Source organism: Oryx dammah, unplaced genomic scaffold (genome assembly GCF_014754425.2).
Source record: "Oryx dammah isolate SB20612 unplaced genomic scaffold, SCBI_Odam_1.1 HiC_scaffold_23, whole genome shotgun sequence".
NCBI lineage: Eukaryota > Metazoa > Chordata > Mammalia > Artiodactyla > Bovidae > Oryx > Oryx dammah.
The window spans coordinates 54,549,939-54,572,060 of NW_024070207.1; the positions used below are offsets into that span (position 1 = coordinate 54,549,939).

Sequence of the window (22,122 nt, forward strand, 5' to 3'; positions counted from 1 at the left end):
ATCTTTCCCATTCTATTGTTTGCCTCTATTTCTTTGCACTGATCACTGAGGAAGGCTTTCTTATCTCTTCTTGCTATTCTTTGGAACTTTATATTCAAATGGGTATATCTTTCCTTTTCTCCTTTGCCTTTCACTTTTCTTCTTTTTCCTTTTCTCCTTTGCCTTTCACTTTTCTTCTTTTCACAGCTATTTTTAAGGCCTTCTTGACAACCATTTTGCCTTTTTGCATTTCTTTTTCTTTTGGATGGTCTTGATCCCTGCCTCCTGTGCAATGTCACAGATCTCTGTCCATAGTTCTTCAGGCACTGTGTCAGATCTAACCCCTTGTATCTATTTCTCACTTTCCCTTTATAATCCTAAGGGATTTAATAGAAATTTCAAAATTATAATGATTTTTTTTATCACAAATCAAATTTCTATTTATGCATGAAACTGTTCCTAATGGGTCTCTTCTGTTCTATACTTTGTACCCTTATCTATTTACCTCAAAGTATGTAGTCTTGATGTCTAGCAGAACACATCTTTGTACATTTTTATTCTTCAAAATTATTGTAGATATTTCTGACTTGTTGATATTGATGGGAATTCTGTAATTAACTTGTGAAGTTATATAGAAAACCAAACCCTAACAAAAATATAGTGAGTTTTGATCAGAGTTAATTTGTAGATTAGTTGGGGAGATCTGATAAAACTATGAAAATTCCTGCCCAGGAATATGATGTATCTTTCTATTTATTTAGATATTTTTATATTAATCAATAAAGACATTATTTTCTGTGTAATAATTTTGCACATTTTGTTAAATTAGCTCCTAACACTCTATCATTTCCTTTACTGTATATATGAAGAATCATGTGTTATTTAAGAACACAAAAAAGTGATTTGAGTGATTATAGAGATTTGGCTTTTTTTGATGGAACTATGTAACACCATAAATACATATAATGCAATTTTAATAAATTTCAATTAGGTTATTAAATATTTTCGAATTTAACATTAATATTCATTATAATCCAGTTAGAAATACTGTCTGATTTTCTGTGTTTAAACTTTTTCCAAAGGTTTATTCTTTGATTCAGAAATGGTTTACAAGGATGTTATTTAATTTCCAAATATTTGAGGGTTTTCCAGGGATTTATCTGTTTACTATTGATTTATAATTTAATTCTGTTTTCATCAGAGAACATTGTCTGTATGCCTTTAATGATTTAAATTCACTGTAACTGGTCTCATGGCCCGGTACATTTTGAATCATCATGACAGTTGGAATGTTAAGCCCGTGTTCTACAGTTGCTTGGTGCAGCATTCTGTCATCAAATGAAGCCAAGTCTGTTGGCAGGATAGTAAGTCTCCCATTTCCTTACTTCTTTTCTCTTTATTTGGTCCATTAATTACTGATAGAGGAGTGTTTGAACTCACCAGATGTAATTGTGGGTTTGTTTATTCCTCCTTTTAGTTCTTACTTCATTTTCAAACTTTGTAATTAGGAGTATACCTGTTTAGGATTGTTTTACCTTCTTAACTGACTCCTTTATCATAATGAAATGTCCCTCTTTTTCTCTAAGACTATTCCTTACCTAGAGTCTTTAATATTAATTAACCACTTAAGCTTTATGTCATTAGGGTTACATAGTATATATATTTCTGTTATTTTACTTATAAGCTGTGACTTTATAATTCAAGTGAGTATCCTGTAAACAAGATAGTTTGGTCTTACTTTTGTCCCCAGTTTTGACACTCCTAGGCTTTGTATTTGTGCCTTTAGTCCACTGACAGTTAACATAATTTTTAATACAGTGAGGTTTAAGTCTACCATCTTTCTATATGTTTTCTGTTTGTCCCATTTGATCTTTGTTTTCTTTGCCTTATTTTTCTGCTTCTGGATGAAATGAGTAATTAATATTCCATTTTATCTCTTTTGACTTATAATCTATATCTCATGTGTGCTTTATTTGTTGCTCTAGGCAGTTTATAGTATACATCTTTAATTTATTACTATCTGATGTGAATTAATGTTGTGCCACTTCATGTATAATTTAAGAACCTCATAACAGTATATTTTTGCTTTCCACCCTCCTGTCTTTTATATTATTATTGTAATAGATTTGATATCAATATGTATTACAAACCTTATAGTTCCTTGCTTTTATTTCAGTTATCTTTTAAAGAAATTGAAGATGCAAATATTATATTTATTCATGTACATATTATTTCCAGTTATTTTAATTTCTTTATGTAGATATAACTTTCTATCTGGCATCCTTTTCCTTCTATTTGAAGTCCTTCCTTTAACATTTCTGATAGTGCTAGTATGCTGGCCTTGACTTCTTCCATTTTTTGTTCATCTGGAGGTGTCTTTATTTTACCTTCAATTTCTTTGAAGGGTTCATTCTTAGTGGATATAGAATTCTAAGTTGATTTTTTTGCCCCTAGAACTTTGAAGATGTTTCATTTTCTCTTGGCTTGGGTTATTCTGATGAGAAGTCAGACAGAGGACATTCTTCCCCACTCTGCATTAAATGTATCTTTTATTTCTTTTTGCTTTTAAGATTTTCTCTTTGCAATTGCTTTTCAGCAGTTTGTTTATGATGTGCCTTGGTAAACTTTTCATGGTGTTTAGTTCTTGGATTCATTGAGCTTCAAGAATATATGAATTTATGTTTTTCATCCAGTATGGGAACAATTGGCCATTATCCAAATATTACTTTTCCTCTCCCTTCTAGGAATCTAGTTACCTATATTTTAGATTGCCTGATGTTATCCCATCTGAAAGCTCTGTTCACTTTTTCAGTCTTTTCTTAGCACTCTGCTAGATGTGAGGGATGTAAGTTATGCTTCATCATCTCCCCAGCAGCACAGGTTGGTGAACTAACCAGCTTGTTCTCAGTATCTGCCCAGGGTTTGACACCTGAGCTTTCTCTCTTATTTTCTTGAGAGCATTTACAAGATGTTTGCTATATTTTAACAGTGCCTTCTTGTTTAATGCACATGTATTTGAATGTCATTGAATTCTATCTTGAGGTTTCAACCTTGAGATGATGTGTGAGTCTAATTATACAATTCAAAGCAGAGACTTCTGGTGTTGTCAAGGTCATTCTTCTATGCCAAGGATAATAGTGATATTCTGTGATATCAATGATAAGTGCAGGCTTTTGTCTATTGTGGCATGATATAGTTGCTAGGTATGAAGTTTTCAATCCACATCTGTCTTTGTTTCATGAAATCAGTGGAAGTTAAAGGAATCTAAGGGTACAGAATTAAACCAACAAGTACCTGAGTTTGGGATTAAGTTGTGTAACTTCACAGTGTTTTTGCAACTTTTTCCAAATGCATTCATTTGTAGTATTATTATTTTTTTTATTTGTAGTATTATTGTGACAAACATTCATTGGGGATCACACAATAAAGCATGTCTTTAGCATCTACAGATGCTTAATGAGATTCTCTTTAAAAGAAGTAGACATTCCTCAAGGGAAACTGAGAATTTTGATTAATCATATTGCTTTATGTGATTCATCATAGATTGATTTCTTAGTAAAATGTGGCTCCACTTTGATTTCAGGATTCTTTGTTATATCACTGAAAAATGGATGAAGATGACGGAAGAAAAAGGAGGCGGTAAGAATTCCTAATTGACTGATATTTTCCTCAAAGACCTCTCCCCTGTCCTCCCTTCCTATTTCACATCTTGCAAAATTCTCCTTCCTCTGGGAAACTTGACTAACTCAGAGAAATTTGACCTGTCTGGTGGGTACTTCATATCCCTCACCCTAATTGTATTATAATACTTTGTAAGCTTCCTATGGGCTTTCCAGGTGGTGCTGGTGGTAAAGAACCTGCCTGCTAATGCAGGAGACTAAGAGACTCAGGTTCGATCCCTGGGTTGGGAAGATCCCTTGGAGGAGGAAACGGCAACACACTCCAGTATTCTTGCCTGGAGAATCCCATGGACAGAGGAGCCTGACAGGTTACAGTCCACAGGGCTGCAAAAAGTCAGACACAACTGAAGTGACTTAGCATGCATGTACCCTTATGAATAAACTTCTTTGTCTTTTATCAATTAGATATAGCGATTTGTCTGAAGATGAGAAAAAGACACACATCAATTCTGTCCTCAGAGGACTACGTGATCTCCTGCAGAGGAAAGGCTTTCCTCCGAGGAAAAACAAAGTGGAAAAATCACAGGGTATTTCTACTCTTTCAAAAAAGACAGGTATCAGCTGAGCTTAGCTATATTGAAAATTAGCTATGGGTGGGACAACTGGAACTCTCCCTTTACCTCAAACATCATTGTGTGGGATTAATGACGAGATGGAGCTTCCCTGGTAAAGAATCTGCCTGCTAATGCTGGAGATGTAGGTTCAATCCCTGGGTTGGGAAGATCCCCTGGAGGAGGAAATGGTAACCCACTCTAGCCTGGGAAATCCCATGGACAGAGGAGCCTGGCAGGCTATAGTGCATGGGGTCACAAAGAGTTGGACACAACTGAGTGACTAAATAGTAACAGCAGCAGCAGCAGCAATGATGAGATGATCTCCTGAAGCAACTTCTATTATGTGGATATTTAGTTTCTCTCCATTTATAATTTTCTTATGCTCGATGCTAAAAGCATTATTGAGGTTCATGCAAAAGTGGAATAAGGAAATGAGAATTAGTAGAAGTATTCTGGGCAACAGTAGTACAAATTTCTGTATCTTAGGCACTTGAAGGCATATGTAAATGTTGCTAAGGGAAACAGGGCCCCAAGGGTGTCAAATAGTACCTGTAATATTTAAGTATATTTAACTCAAAACATGTGAGCAGGTTACGCTCATAAGCATGTAATCATGCTGTAGAAGATCTCTCTTATCTTAAAAATATTTTTTCTTGGCCGCATGATACCTTCAGCTGTGGCCCTATTTCTGTGTCCCCTTCACAACAAAACTTCTTGAAATGATTGTATTGACCCTGTGTTCACTTCCTTGTGCCTCATCCTTTCTCAACCCACTTCACTGAGCCTGGAGCTCCCACAACTCCAGGACAACTACTTCTGTCAGGAATAGCAGCGGCCTCCACATTGCTGAGGTCTTTGGTCCCTTAACTATACTCATCTTTCATGATATTTCAAAAACATTGGACAGGTGACCACTCCCTCCTTGAAGAATTTTTCTCTCAGCTTCCAGGATACCTGGGTAACTGGATTCTGGTTTCTCTCCTAACTCATTGGCCATTCCTTTTCTCTCTCTTTTTCCCATCCCCTCTTTCCCTTTTCAACTTTGAATCATGGATGTGCCCTAGGGTTCAGTCCTAGGATCTTTTGTTTTCTCTGTCTACAGTCATTCCCCACGTAATCTCATCCAGTCCCTTAATGTGAAGGGCTACTTGGATGTCAGTGCCTCCCATTTTAAAAATCTATCTGCAGCCCGAACCTCCTCCCTTACCTCTATACTTGAGAATCATACTCATTATTAAATCAGCAAGAGAGTTTCCTCTGTGACTTCTTTGCTTGGATGTCTAACAGAAAAGGTAACATCACCATTCAGGACCTCTCGAATCCTCTCACACTCCCAGCCTTGATTTTCCCAGTTTCAGTAAAAGTACCACCATTCTTCTAGCAGCTCTAAATAAACTCCAGCTGTCATTCTTGTGTCCTCCACCAATCCATCATCAAATCCTTTTAGTTTTGCTTCTAAAGTATATATCAAATCCATTCACTCTGCCACTTCCATAGCCTTGGTGGACCAACCTAATCCAGGCCACCACCATCTATTCCATTTGAACACACTTTCCAGCGAGGCTCCCTTGCCTCACTTTGCTCCCTCAGTTCAGTTCAGTTCAGTCGCTCAGTCATGTCCGACTCTGCGACCCCATGAATTGCAGCACGCCAGGCCTACCTGTCCATCACCAACTCCCGGAGTTCACCCAAACCCATGTCCATTGAGTCAGTGATGCCATCCAGCCATCTCATCCTCTGTCGTCCCCTTCTCCTCCTGCCCCCAATCCCTCCCAGCATCAGAGTCTTTTCCAGTGAGTCAACTCTTTGCCTGAGGTGGCCAAAGTACTGGAGTTTCAGCTTTACCATCATTCCTTCCAAGGAAATCCCAGGGCTGATCTCTTTCAGAATGGACTGGTTGGATCTCCTTGCAGCCCAAGGGACTCTTGAGTCTTCTCCAACACCACACTTCAAAAGCATCAATTCTTCAGTGCTCAGCCTTCTTCACAGTCCAACTCTCCCATCCGTACATGACCACAGGAAAAACCATAGCCTTGACTAGAGGGACCTTTGTTGGCAAAGTCATGTCTCTGCTTTTGAATATACTATCTAGGTTGGTCATAACTTTTCTTCCAAGGAGTAAGTGTCTTTTAATTTCATGGCTGCAATCACCATCTGCAGTGAATTTGGAGCCCCCCAAAATAGTCTGACTATTTCCCCATCTATTTCCCATCAAGTGATGGAACCGGATGCCATGATCTTCTTTTTCTGAATGTTGAGCTTTAAGCCAACTTTTTCACTCTCCACTTTCACTTTCATCAAGAGGCTTTTTAGTTCCTCTTTACTTTCTGCCATAAGGGTGGTGTTATCTGCATATGTGAGGTTATTGATATTTCTCCTGGCAATCTTGATTCCAGCTTGTGTTTCTTCCAGTCCAGCGTTTCTCATGATGTGCTTTCGTTTGACCTATTTTTCATAAACAGCCATAGTGATCTTTAAAAAATATACATCAAGGGACTTCCCTGGTGGTTCAGTGGTTGGGATCCAGTGCTCTTGATGCAGGGGCCCCTGGTCAGGGAACTCATTCATGTTTGCCTTAACGAAATATAGAAAAATATATTTTCTAATACAAGTATTAGGAAAAAAAACCGTATGTCACTCTTCTGCTTGAAAGCACATGCTGTTCCACTCAAAACAATGATGGCTCCCTCATGTACACTACATAATCTGGTTCTGCCTGTCTCTCAGACTTCATTTGCTAATGCTCTATCCCTTGGTCACCCTACAGTAGTCCCTTTGACCTCCTGTTATTTAAATTGGCCAAAATCTTTCCTGTCTCCCTTTGTACTTACTGCTTCTTCTGCCTGAGATGCTCTCCTTGCTCCCAGATTTTTACATGGCTCTCTTTCTGCCATTTTTCACTTTCTCAGCAAGGCTTTCCCTGTACACCCAGTTGAAATTATTGTACTTCAAGGTATATGCAACGATCAATTCTCTGGTCTATGTGTTGGCTATCTGTCTACCTTCCCCACCAGTCTGTAAGATTCAAAAGAATGCTCACTTTATTTGTCTTGTTAGTGCTCTATCATTAGCCTCTAAGACACAGTAGGATATGTAGTAGGAGCCCAGTACGTGGTAGTTAAACAAATGAATAAATGAGGTTCAGCTTAATAAGAACTGCCAAGTTCCTATTGTGAGTTAAGTACTATGTGGGACACTGGGGTTTTAGTGAAGAATTGTATATGGTGCCTACCCTAGAAACAAATCAAGAGCAAGTTCATGGGTAATATAGTAATGTAGAAAAGCCCTTTATGGTTGTTTTATAAAATACATAGGTTTTATTTTCTGGAAATATATGGACTGTCTTTTGTCTTTTGTATTTCTTTGTAGGAAGTATAGGAGATGAAAGTCACTAGATGGACCTGAAAGTCAGTGGGGAAATGACCTCAGAAATCAGCCATGGGAGAGGGGCATGGTTTGTTTTCTCAGTTGGAGAAGTTGCGACCAGAATTCAGTGTCCAGGCTGGGACAGGGGTCAGGAACACTGATTGTGAGGTGGTTGTGCAACCGGCATGGTTTATGTGTTATATTATTCCTCCTTCCCACGTAGTTACACACCCTCTTCTCATGCCCTCTTAAGTGAGGGTTCAGGAGCTCTTCTGCTCATGCCTGGGCCCCTTCGTATCTACTCATAGAAAAGGATCTGAGACTCCTGCCCACCAAGAGAGCAAGTGCTGCTGTTATATTTGTCTTTGTCAAGGGATGTAACATTATGAATAGGCATTATAGTTTTATGGGTCTCCTCACCATTTTTGTGAAGAGAAGAAACAGACATTTATGGACATACATTCAAATAACTGGAGATTGGAGGGCTGTGTTAGTGAGGTCCCCGGGTTAGTGAAGTCAGTGGAACAGGTGGGATTGGGGGAGGTGAGGTGGGGTTGATGTTGATAGCAGACGCTCTGAGTTAGTTCAGGAGCTGAAACTGTTCATTGGGAAAACCAGAAAACCTTGAAGCATGGAGAAGGGGGTAGGGGAGACAGAAAAGTGTCTGCAGCTTTGGAGATTTACAAGATACAGCTTAAGGATTTTCTAGTTGAGGGCCTTTGCTAAAAACTTAATTTGATGAAACAGTCATGGAATTCTGTATTTTAGCCAGGGACTGAGGACATTTTCAGTGTCTTAATACACCCGGAGCATTCAACAGCCTGTACCTTATCTGGTATATTGTGAATATTGGGTTTGGGTAGAATTCAGATGACTTATAGAAGTCAAGAAAGGGAAAGAACTGGGAGTTGAAGATCATAACGTTGTTAGAAAGATCGTCCTGCATACAGTAGAAATTGAGATGGATGATCTTCAAGGTCTTTTTCAATTCCAAACACTTCTTTGTTGATGATAGCTTATAAGCAATTAATTATCTACCTCAGATTCTTCATTAGCACTCAGCATTTTCTCATGAGAGTCTTTTCTATAAAATTAATTATAACTTTGAAAAATCTAATACCCATAAGCTAATCATTTTAATGTGACAATTTTTTATCCTTTCTTCCTTGTAAAAATGTCTATAGAAACATTGAATTGGACCCCATCATTTCAGAACTATGATGATTTTATCCAGAAGACACTACAAGTAAGAGGGAGTTTGTTCTCTGATTGCTTTATATGTAGAATGCATGTAGTAAAAGATACAGAATACTGTTTTTCAAAGTGTGGCTAGGGGACTCTACCTTCAGAATTACCTAGGGAACTTGGTAAAAACACAGATTCCTGAGACCCACCTTAAACTATTTGAATTGGAATCTCTGTCTTGGTAGGGCCAGGAGCCTTCATGTCTAGCAGGCTGCCTGGATGTTTCTTACGCCAACTGAACCCACTGATCTCCAGTGACAACAAAAACGAACAAGTGGTTGCATAGTTTAGTGGAAAGATAATTAATTATCTGGTAGATTCATTCAACACAGGTTGTTAGATTCTACAGATTAAGCCTTTTCATTCCTTTTTTTTTTCCCTCAAGGACATGAGATGTTTATGGTTTCTACTTCCAAAGGAACTAGTAGGTTTTACTGAGTTCAAAGGCCACAGACTAAAGCCCGAATGACCATGATCCTTTGAGTCAGATAGAGAAGGATATGAACTGTGCCTTTATTACTTACTTGTTATGCATCCTTGAGAGAATTGCCATCTCTCAGCTCTGACTTCTTTCTCTGTACAATATCTCTGTTTCACAGAGTGGTTATGAGAGTAAAGTGAACATGTGTAAAATGTCTAGCGCACTTTCCCGCCCCTCTCTGTGTCATTTCATTTCTCTTATCTTCCATTCCTTTGTCTCCTTGTGTTGCATCTGAGTCATTTCTTCAGCTTTGTCTTCCACTTCAGAAATTATCTTTCCACCTATGCTCTAACTTGCTATTTGACCTACATATTGAGTTTTTATTTTGATGATATCATTTCTAGCCAATTTGATTAATTTTCATATCTGCCTAGTCAGTTAGGAGTCTCCTCTTCCTTAATTATATTTTCAATAGCCTTTTAAGATTTATTTAAGCATATTAAGCATGTTTTTGGTGTATATATATATTTATTTTTATTAATTTTTATTGCAGTATAGTTGCTTTTAAGCATACTTATTGTACTTATTTTATATTCTGTCTCTGATATTTCTTGTATGTGCAGTTTTAAATCTCATTCTGCATTTTATTCTTTACACTGCCTCTTGTTCATGTTTCATGTTTTTCCTGCATTTGTTAATCATTTATGACAAACTTATGTTATTTGGAAATTTATCTACATTCTTTGAGCCTTGGTTTTAAAATCATTCTCAAGAGGTGATTTCAATTTATTTTTCCTAGATATTTGGAGTCAGGACCATTTGAAACTAAATAATAGGCTTGGGGTGTTGAGGGCTACACAGGTAGTTAGTGTGAGTGTGGGCTTCTGTTTGCAATTCCCAGAGGAGACCAGTTCTTCTTTTCCTTTTCTAGCCAGAGCTGAGGCTGAGGCAAGATAGGCAGGTTATGAGTTCCCTGGCACTCTTCGTTGGATAAGAGCTTTCTATTCTGTCTGCTGAGAGTGTTCCTTTCCTGGCTTGATATGGGAGTCTTTGATTTCAACCCCCACTTTGTGTGGGTCCAAGCTTTGTTTTCTGTCCCCCTGGCTCTATGCCATCAATGTAGCATAGATGCTCCCAAGCATATGCTTCCCAAGCTCTGAAGCATATGCAAGCTTCGATATCCTTTGACTTCTCATGTTCTAGTCATTCTGTATCAGATTTTTCCCCATACTTTACCATAAGCTTCTCCCTGTTTTGTATATTTCATCCATCATTTTAGGTGTTCTTTACTAGGAGGCATTTGTCTGGATATCTGTTCCATTATATAGCAGGAAAGTGAAGGCAATAGTCATATTTATAAATAGATGACTAAACTAACTACAAATGAAAATGCCCTCTAAAATATTCTTACTGTTTTTGGAATTAATTTTGAATTAAGTGTGAAATAACCAACACATGGAAATGAATCTTCCTAGCTTGTGTTGGAGACTTTTGTGTTAATTGGGTGTACACTGAAATGTGTTTGTCTAAGTGAAACATCATTTGATAAACATCTCATGCTTAAGGTTAAGTAGATTCTGTGTAGGAAGCAGAATAATGGAATTTTAATTAATTCTGGGCTTGCTTTATTGATATTTAAGGACCACAATACACTTTCAGTGTGATTATAATTATTTATGCATTTAGAAATAAAGCTATCATTTTATTACTGTTCCACTATTTAACCAGATTATTATTCTATTTTCATTAGTCATTGGATGGATTTATGATAATAGTGAGCACAGATGGAATAATAATTTCCGTGGCCCACCACATCACTTCACTTCTTGGTCATCTACCTGTAAGTTCTCTCAGTTTTTGGGAAAGGATCATTTGCTTTGTTGTATAGGGGTTCATTATTTGTTTTTAGCAGCATACAACTCATCAGAGAAGACAGTGTTAATGTTGTCAAAATGTGCACCTGGTTTATTTTCCTCTCCATTGGTTTCAGTTTTAAAGCTATAAAAAACAAACTGTGACATAAGGTAATGAAACACTGGGTGTGCACTGGTGTGTGGTTTGTAAACTGCTCTTGAAAATGATGGTCCCCAAGGTGACTGCTTTGCCAGGCAGCCCTCAACCAGATGGATGTGTCTGATTTTGTACATTTGAGTCTACCACATACTGATTAAACAATGAATGTCATGATTTGGTCATGCGAGCTCATGACATCCATTTCCAGGTCTGATTTGCATTTTGTTTCTTTATGTTGAAGAACAAGACATGATCTAATTTGGGGAAAAAATAAATGATTGCCTAATTTAGCAATGTTGTACATATTGCTGGAGAGACATTCACATGCGTTATAGTCAGAGTATCAGATGTTCAAAATAGTCAGTTCTTCCTGAGTCTTTTGGTGTCACTATATCCCTCTCAGGAGAGCTTTCTACACTCTTCTCAGCACCACTGACTTAGAATATGATTTCCTAAATTTTTTTCTGGATCTTCAGGCTGTACACCCACCACGTATATCACTTAAACACAAAAGGACTGCAAACCTTCATATTGCATGCATGACTGTGTGTGAAGAGGAGGTGTGTAGCATACATCCACAACCACCACCACTCCCAAATCTCTGTCACTTGACTGATTGTGTTAATCATATCTGGATTGTTGCATTCATTGCACATTCCTCACTCCACAGATTTGTCTGGAGAACTTGACACACCCTCACCCACAGATCTGTAGCATTCAAGTTTGACCCACACACATTAATAGGATTTTTGTTAGATTATTCTTTAGTTAAGTTCAAAGAGGATTACATGCTTATTCCACTAGTTATACTGTTCCAGCCAGCATGTTCTATGGCCCACTTGGAAACTCAGAGAGCTTTTCTCCTTTTTTTTTTTTCTTTATTTAAAGATACCTGTATCCATTTTTAAACTCTTCATTCTCTTCCTTTCTTTTAGAAAGCAATTTACATTTCCAAATTCAGCTTATATTTATAAGATACCAAAACAGCTGAATAAAATGCAAATATTAGAGATATTCCTGGAGAAGGAGATGGCAACCCAATCCAGTATTCCTGCCTGGAGAATTCCGTGGACAGAGGAGCCTGGTGGGCTGCTCTCCATGGGGTTCCAAAGAGTTGGACACAACTGAAGCAACTTAGCATGCAAAGCATTAGAGATATTCATTGCCTTGGACTGTAGAGGAATCTTATCATAGAAGGAGAATGGTCTTATTAAATGTACATTAAAAGAAAGAATATGAATGTAATACATCATTCATTGAAGTTTGTTATAGTGAAGACCAGAAAACTACCCAAATTCTTGTAATATTTAATATTACTTAAAGCAAATTGGCCATTGACTGAGACCAGTGACTTTTCCTGAGGATCTTCCTATGAGGATTTTTATACTGTTATCCTTGATTCTTTATTCATTTTGGTTCAGAGCTTTCACTCTTAAGAGACTCTTTCACCATTCAACATTTGAGGTAACAAACACACATGCAAAGAGTCACCCTAAGGTAGAGGTGTCTGGGACATGGGTTTGAACTGCTCATCTTAAACCAGGTATGTGGTAATCTGAATTTGGTGTACTTAAAGTACAGAAGTGAAGTGAAGTCGCTCAGTCGTGTCTGACTTGTAGCGACCCCATGGACTGCAGCCTACCAAGCTCCTCCGTCCATGGGATTTTCCAGGCAAGGGTACTGGAGTGGGTTGCCATTTCCTTCTCCAGGGGATCTTCCGAACCCAGGGATCTAACCTGGGTCTCCCTCATTGTAGACAGATGTTTACCGCCTGAGCCACCAGGGAAGTAAAGCTATAAGTATTACTCTGTACATAAATATTAAGTGGAAATGAATTTATATATTCTTTGCAGTGAAAGTGAAAGTCACTCAGTCATGTCCGACTCTTTGTGACCCCATGGACTATATAGTCCATGGAATTTTCTAGGCCAGAATACTAGAGTGGGTAGCCTTCCCCTTCTCCAGGGGATCTTCCCAACCCAGGGATCAAACCCAGATCTCCTGCCTTGCAGGAGGATTCTTTACCAGCTGAGCCACAAAGGAAGCCCATATTATTTTAAAACAGGGTTGAAAAGGACCATACCTGGGACACAGTTTCACACTTGTGTTTAAATCCTAACTCTTAGTTTTTAACAGCATGTGATTTTTTACCAAGCTTTGATTTAAAATTTCATTTTATAAATTACCCATCTCATAAAAATATGGAGACAAAACCATTTCTGGAGCGTCTGCCCAGCTCCAGGAATCTAAAATTTCATTAAAAATCAAAGGTCCGTCTAATCAAAGCTGTGGTTTTTCCAGTAGTCATGTATGGATGTGAGAGTTGAACCATAAAGAAAGCTGAGTGCTGGGGAATTGATGCTTTTGAAATGTGGTTTTGGAGAAAACACTTGAGAGTCCCTTGGACTGCAAGAGATCAAACCAGTCAATCCTAAAGGAAATCAGTCCTGAGTATTCATTGGAATGACTGATGCTGGAGCTGAAGCTCTAATACTTCGGCCACCTGATGCAAAGAGCTGACACATTGGAAAAGACCCTAATGCTGGGAAAGATTGAAGGCAGGAGGAGAAGGGGTGAAAGAGGATGAGATGATTGGATGGCATCACTGACTGGATGGACATGAGTTTGAGCAAGCTCCAAGAGTTGGTGATGGACAGGGAAGCCTGGCGTGTTGCAGTCCACGAGGTCACAGAGTCAGACACAACTGAGCATCTGAACTGAACGTCTGTCTATTGGGCAATTCCAAGCCGATAGGATGGTGAGGTGGAAAGAACTTGGTCTTTGGAGTCAAATAATCTAGAGATTAAAATTTAACTCTCAGTCGCTAACTACATGACCTTTCATTTCTCATCTGTCAGTAGGGGACAATATTACCCAGAGAGTGACTGGAGGTGGGATATTATGCATGGTGTGGTTAGCAAAGGCCTGTGTGATCAGGTGATGTTTAGACAGGTACTAGAACAGGATGAGTATGTGAGTCACGCAGAAAGTGTGTTCCAAACAGAAGCAAATGCAAGTGAAAAGACACTAAGGCAGGAGTATACTTGGTATGAAAAGCTATCATAAAGAGGCCACTGGGACTGGAGTGCTGTGAGCAAGAAGAAAAGTTGTAGGAGGTGATGAGGTCAGAGCAGTAACAGAGGTCACCTGGTTTAGGGCCATTGTAGTGACTTTGCCTTTTCCTCAGAGATGGGAGGAAGCCATTTGGAGCCGATGCAGGAAATTATCTGAATCTAACTTTTATCAGAATCACTCTGGCTCTTGTATTAAGAATAGACTATGAGGGTAGGACAGAAATGGCAAGGACCTAACAGAAGCAGAAGAGATTAAGAAGAGGTGTCAAGAATACAGAGAAGAACTTTACAAAAGATACCACTCTAGCACAAGAGACAATTCTACACATGGACATTGCCAGATGGTCAATACTAAAATGGGATTGATTATATTCTTTGCAGCCAAAAATGGAGAAGCTCTATACAATCAGCAAAAACAAGATATGGAGCTGACTGTGGCTCAGATCATGAACTTATTGCAAAATTCAGACTTAAATTGAAGAAAGTAGGGAAAACCACCAGACCATTCAGGTGTGACCTAAATCAAATACCTTATGATTATACAGTGGAAGTGACAAATAAATTTAAGGGATTAGATCTGATAGAGTGCCAGAAGAACTATGGATGGAGGTTCGTAACCTTATATAGGAGCCAGTGATCAAAACCATCCCCAAGAAAAAGAAATGTGAAAAGGCAAAAATGGTTGTCTGAGGAGGCTTATAGCTGAGAAAAGAATAGAAGTGAAAGACAAAGGAGAAAAGAAAAGATATACCTGTCTGAATGCAGAGTTCCAAAGAATAGCAAGGAGAGATAAGAAAGCCTTCTTAAGTGAACAATGCAAAGAAATAGAGGAAAACAATAGAATGGGAAAGACTAGAGATCTCTTCAAGAAAATTAGAGATACCAAGGGAACATTTCATGCAAAGATGGACACAATAAAGGATAGAAATGGTATGGACCTTACAGAAGCAGAAGATTTTAAGAAGAGGTGGCAAGAATACACAGAAGAACTATACAAAAAATGGTCTTAATGACCCAGATAACCATGATGGTGTGATCACTCACCTACAGCCAGACATCCTAGAGTGTAAAGTTAAGTGGGCCTTAGGAAGCATCACTATGAACAAAGCTAGTGGAGATGATGGAATTCCAACTAAGCTATTTCAAATCCTAAAAGATGATGTTGTTAAAGTGCTGTACTCAATATGCCAGTAAATTTGGAAAACTGCAATGGCCACAGGACTGGAAAAGGTCAGTTTTCATTCCAATCCCAAAGGAGGGCAATGCCAAAGAATGTTCCAACTACTAAGGTAATGCTCAAAATCCTCCAAGTTATGTTTCAGCAGTACGTGAACCAAGAACTTCCAGATGTTCAAGCTGGATTTAGAAAAAGCAAAGGAACCATAGATCAAATTGACACCACCTGTTGAATCATAGAAAAAGCAAGGGAATTCCAGAAAAACATCTATTTCTGCTTCATTGACTATGTGGATGAAGCCTTTGACTGTGTGGATCACAACAAACTGTGGAAAATTCTTAAAGAGATGGCAATACCAGACTGCCTTATCTGCTTCTTGAGAAACCTGTATACAGGTCAAGAAGCAACAGTTAGAACCAGACATGGAAAAAAAGATTGGTTTCAAATTGGGAAAGGAATGCATTAAAGCTGTATATTGTTACCCTGCTTGTTTAACTTCTGTGCAGAGTACACCATGCGAAACGACAGGCTGGATGAAGCACAAGCTGGAATCAAGATTGACAGGAGAAATATCAATAACCTCAGATATGCAGATGAAGCCACCCTAGATTAGGCAGAAAGCAAAGAGGAACTAAAGAGCCTCTTGATGAAGGTGAAAGAGGAGAGTGAAAAAACCGGCTTGAAACTCAACATTCAACAAACGAAGATCATGGCCTCTGGTCCCATCACTTCATGGCAAATAGATGGGGAAAAATTGAATACAGTGCCCGATTTCATTTTCTTGAGCTCCAGAATCACTGCAGATGGTGACTGCAGCCATGAAATTAAAAGGTGCTTGCTCCTTGGAAGAAAAGCTATGACAAACTTTTTTTTGCTTTGCTCAGTCGCTTCAGTCATGTCAGACTCTTTGCAACCCCATGGACTGTAGCCCGCCAGGCTCCTCTGTCTATGGGATTTCCCAGGCAAGAATACGGGAGTGGGTTGACTCCGTCAACCCCTTTTCCAGGGGATCTTCCTAAGCCAGGGACTGAACCCTTGTCTCCTGCATTAGCAGGTGAGTTCTTCACCACTAGTGCCACTTGGGAAACCATGCCCACCCTGTCAGCATATTCAAAAGCAGAGATATCACTTTGCTGACAAAAGTCCATTTAGTCAAACCTATGGATTTTCCAGTAGTCATGTATGGATATGAGAGTTGGATCATAAAGAAGGCTGAGTACCAAAGAATTGACACTTTCAAACTGTAGTGCTAGAGAAGACTCTTGAGAGTCCCTTGGAAAGCAAGGAGATCAAACCAGTCAATCCTGAAGGAAATCAACCCTGATATTCATTGGAGGAACTGATGCTGAAGCTGAAGCTCCACTCCTTTGGCCACCTGATTGATGCAAAGAACTGACTCATCAGAAAAGACCCTAATGCTGAAAGATTGAAGGCAAAGGGAGAAGGGGACGACAGAGGATGAGATGGTTGGATGGCATCACCAACTCAATGGACATGAGTTTGAGCAAGCTTCAGGAGACAGTGGAGGACAGAGGACTCATGTGCGGCAATCCATGGGGTTGCCAAGAGTTGGACACAGCTTAATGACTGAGCATGCTCAAGCATACATTGTCACTGTCACCTTCCTTAAAGAATGTAGTTAATTAATAAGTAACTTATGGCTGCTATTTCCATCCAAGAGAATGTGCATGATAAAATAAACTGCTCACTTTTGATAGGTCCACAAGGGGTCTCACACACCTGAGCGCCTCTGGAATTCAGCAGCATGTCTCTTTGGTATGCTGCTGCCCTGCCACCCTCAGGGGGCCACAGGTGGGAGCTGAGGGGAAATACAGCATTACCAAAAGCAAACAGCAGGAGTACACCAGCAACTGACACTTGGGGTGTATACCCAACAACCTCACAGATCACATGCTTCCTCCCCAAATGATACATAGCACCCTGCAGAGCAGAGGAAATCCCTCGATGATTCAGACATGTGTGCAAAGATCCTGTACATCGAGAACAAGGGGTACAAGCAGACAATGTTATGCATCATGCCCTGCACAGTAGGTAGTTAGCACCTGAAAGCTGAAACCAAATCTCTACTTTGGCTCTTCCCTGCCTTTAAGTGGTGTCATCCTGTTTCCACCTGTTCTGGGCGTTAGTTCAGGATAAGATGGCAGAGAGGAAGGGGAAATTAGGGGAGGGGCTGACAACCTATAAAACAAGATAACAATACAAAAATGCAAAAACCAGACTGAGCACTAAAATATTTTATAACACTTGATATAGGGAGTGGTAGGGTAGATATAAGGGACTTTCTATTGGTAGTAATGTATCTTTTTGTTGCTGTTAAAAGGACTCCGAGATAGGTGACTCTAGGAAGACAAAGCTGAACCTTGGTGGGAGATACTGGATAGCCTCTATCAGCTAGAAAATTAAGGAGTTGTATAGTGTGATGTTGAGAGTGTGTAAGCCAAAGACTATAAAGGAGAAGATCATCCACATATTGGAAGACAGGGATTTCCTTTGCTCTGCAAGGCGTTATGATTGTTTGGAGAGGAAGCATGTGTTCTGTGAGGTTGTTGGGTGTATGCCCCAAGTGTCAGTTGCTGGTGTACCCCTGCTGTTTGTTTTTTGTAATGTATTTCCCTCCACCTCCCACCTTTGCCCCCTGAGGATGGCAGGGCAGCAGCATACCAAAGAGACATGCTGCTGAATTCCAGAGGCACCCAGGTGAGTGAGACCCCATGTGGACCCTATCAACTTTGAATTCTTTTAGGTGACAATGCTATACTTTCTTCTACCAGTGAAAAAACTGGTGAGACTTGGTGCTTTGTACCTCTTGTTGGAGTATTATTGTATTATTTATTATTTCAGGGGCTGAAATGATCTCAACTTATTATTTTATACTTTGCATCGTAATTGTGCATGTGTCATCTTCCCTACTGAACTCTGTGTTCATTGAAATTTAGAATAGTCATGTCAGGTTCATCTTTTTAAACTATCATAGGTTTCAGCAAAATAATAATAATAATAATGAGTTACTTCATGTAAAATATCCAAAATTCAGAAGCCGGCCCAGTAGCAAATCAGCCAATTGGACTCAAGGTAGCTGTGGTGTAGTGGAAGGAACAATGAATTTGTAGTTGGGTAGAGCTGGGTGTGAATCTCATCTCTGAACTTCTTTCCATTCCATAATTGGACAAGCCTCCATTTCCTCATGAATTCAATAGAGGAGAGTTCTTCCTCTCACAGGGAATCTGATTAGGTGAGCTAGTTTGTTTGAATGTACCTAGTACAATGTTCTGGCATGGAGCAGCTATTAATCAGGTGTTAGGTGAAGGAATGAATGAGTGGTCTCTACTGATCAGAGGTAACTTGGTTTGGTACCTAAAGTGTATTTTATAACTAAATCAATAAAGTATTTTCATTGAAAAATTTAAGTTGAAAGAAAAATATCCTATTCTTTTGAGAAGTCAGTTTCTTACTATGTGGCTTTCATTGTCAAAACCTATTGCCTATTAATTCATGTTTTCTTTGCTAAACTAGGGTTATATTTCTGCCCTGAATTCAGCCAAGATTTTTCTTGATTGAGACAGGATCCATCTGCTAATTTGAGCATTGGCCAATTCGCAGGCTGGCTTCTACAAATGGACCATAAAAATATATTTCTGAATTTTGACTGTAGATTAATAATATTAATCAGTTAAAATCTTTTTAATTTGTAGTTCATCCCCCAAAGCCATAATTAAACTACAAAGAGTACTTTGCTTATTATTTTGTTTCTATCAGATTAAAAACTCTTTACTTAATGTCTGATATTCAGTTAATTCATGTCACCACATTTCAACTACATGGTACAGCATTATTCATTCATCCAACTAATATTTATTGGTGCTCACTCATGCCAGACTATGTTTTAGGTGTTGAGGATGTAGCAGCAAATAAGAGTCAAGGTTTCTCTTTTAATGCAAGTTATATTTTATTGAGGGACCCTATCCATTTTTAATTTTATATTGTATATTTTATACATGTGACTATGATGTCAGGTAGTGATAAGTGGTATACAAAAAGACAGGAAGAGAATGTCAGGGAGTTGATGTTATTTAAAATACTTTTGAGGGACTTTCCTGGTGGTTCACTGGCTAAGACTTCGAGCTCCCAATGCAGGGGGCCTGTCATGATGGAAGGTAGATCAAAGATCCCACATACCACAATTAAGACCCAGCACAACCAAATAAATAAATACTTGCATGAACACACTGGAAAGGTAGGAGGTGATGGTCATAGAATGGGTCAATGTGAATTGAGACTTTAAAGTTTAACAGGTCTGACTATAAGATGGCTGAGGTGGGGGAGGTGATAAGCTTAATGGAGGTAAGGAGATAGAGAAATTAAATGCCAGTAATGCATTTAACACAATTGATTCCCTCTTTCCCTCTTGAGAATGACATCGTGGGTAAAAGCTTCTTAAGCCTTCTGCCTGATGACGAGAAAAGTGAAATATTTTCAAAGATGGCTTTCAGGATTCCTGTTTCACATTCAGGTACAGATTTTTTTTTCAAATAGTAAATGCTTAGATTTTAAGAGACAGATAACAATCACTTAAAGGAATAATAAAGACATTAGAGCCAATATAGCTGCCGATCATATGTTAATTTAACTTACTATAGTTTCATAAATTTTATTTCTAATATTAAACTTTCCCCACTATTAAATCTTGTTCTTTATCCTGAACCTTGAGTTTTTCAGCTTTTGTATGATTGCATTAGTATTATGTAAATTATGTTTTAGGTGATACTCCACTCTATAGGGGTAGAGGAAAGTTTGAAGGCAGGACGAGAAGGGGACCACAGAGGATGAGATGGTTGGATGGCATCACCAACTCAATGGACATGAGTCTGAGTAAAGTCCATGAGTTGGTGATGGACAGGGAGGCCTGGGGTGCTGCAGTCCCTGGGGTCGCAAAGAATCAGACACAACTGAGCGACTGAACTGAACTGAACCACTCTATAGATACAACATAGATAGCTATGCAAGTGCTAATATTCATGAAAAGAAAATAATATTTTAAAAATCTAGTCTAAATAAGACAATAGTCATAGAAATAATCCTTCAGAATATAGTTAAATATAAATGTAAAATTGTTTTGTGTCTGTTTTTGTTTTTTTTTTTTAAGTGGGAAAACATATTGAGTTTTGCTGCCATTTCAAAAGAGGAGATGCTGAATCCAATAACACCTCTGCTTATGAATATGTTAAAGTCATCCTGACTCTGAAAGATGTTTCTAATGGTAATCAATAGAGTTTTTAATTTTATTTATATAAAATTCATGAGTTATACAGCCCTTCATTGGTAATATAAATGCCCTTCTATTGTTGGCACCCTCTCTGCTACCCCTGTGATCACAGGTTTTGGTGGACCACAAACATTAATTAGACTTTAAAAAGTTATAGCAAAATTTACAAGGTGAGGTCATATGGTAACATGGTAGACTGAGCTGATAAGGATGGCTCTTTCCTTCTACAAATCAAGGAAATTATTGCTTAAACATAACCTAAGGAGTGTATTGCATAGACAACCTTAAAAGAAAGGATAAAGTACAGGACACAGTGATAAGGAGTTGATTTTGTGCTGGGCCTAAGTGATTTTTAAATCATACATTGATTCCATTGACTGCAATCTGGAGTAGTAAACACTTGTTCAGGGACCAACACATAAAACTTAGAGACTTAAAATGATCAGTAAAATTCTGTCCATTGGCTTAGATGAAGAGTAAGTGTGCTAACTCTCTCAGAGTTTGAGGAAAAATATGTGCTATTTAGAGGAAATCAAAACCCAAATCTGTGTTTCTTAATGTGAATACAGGATCAGAATTTGAAATTCTCAAGGTTTCAGGAACCACACACTGATAAATTAATATAAACACTGTCTTGGGACCATTAAAAGATCTAGGGCTTGAATCTGAGGTAAATAGCCCAACAAATATGTGAAAAGATGCTCAAACTCAGTAAGTAAAGAATGAAAAATTAAAAAACCAATGAGTATATGATATTATACATGTTTCAAATTTATATTAAAAAAAACCCAATGAGTAGCAATGTACACACATCAGAACAGCAACAATTAAGAGTATGAATAATACCAAATATTGGTGAGGATGTGAGAAATGAAAACACTAATACAGTGTCGAGAGGAATGTAAACTCATGAAGCCATCCTGGAAAACAGAGTGAAATTAAGTCAGTTATCTTGTAACTCAGTAATCCTATCACTGGATGGAGATACCACAGAGGTGAAGCTGCAGAGATATGTGTCTAAGGGGACTTACACTATGTATGTCATAGTGTTGTTTGTAGTAGGAGGGAGTTGGAGACAGCCTAGGTGTAATCATTAGGGAAATGAACAAGTAAAATTTGGGGGAAATATACAATATAGAAAACTTTATAGTAGTTAAAAGTAATGAACTCTAGATATACGTAATACTACATGGTTAGATCTTAAAAACATGTTGTTCATTGAGAAACAATGAGATCTATAGCACAAGACAACTTTTGTAAATTGTGAAAGCATAATAGTACATAGAACCAGGCTACATATTTGACTGGGGCTTCCCGGGTGGCACTGAC

The 22,122-nt window shown here is 38.4% G+C and overlaps 1 protein-coding gene across 1 annotated transcript; it reads left to right on the top strand.

Annotated features, from left to right (window-relative positions):
* The first annotated feature begins 8,742 nt into the window (after positions 1-8,742).
* LOC120881788 (circadian clock protein PASD1-like) lies at positions 8,743-20,174 on the top strand. The gene is made up of 3 exons (XM_040265438.1): positions 8,743-8,825; positions 10,996-11,085; positions 19,941-20,174. Exons 1-3 carry the CDS (start codon positions 8,754-8,756, stop codon positions 20,061-20,063), a joined length of 285 nt encoding a protein of 94 aa, XP_040121372.1. The 5' UTR covers positions 8,743-8,753; the 3' UTR covers positions 20,064-20,174.
* Positions 20,175-22,122: the final 1,948 nt, after the last annotated feature.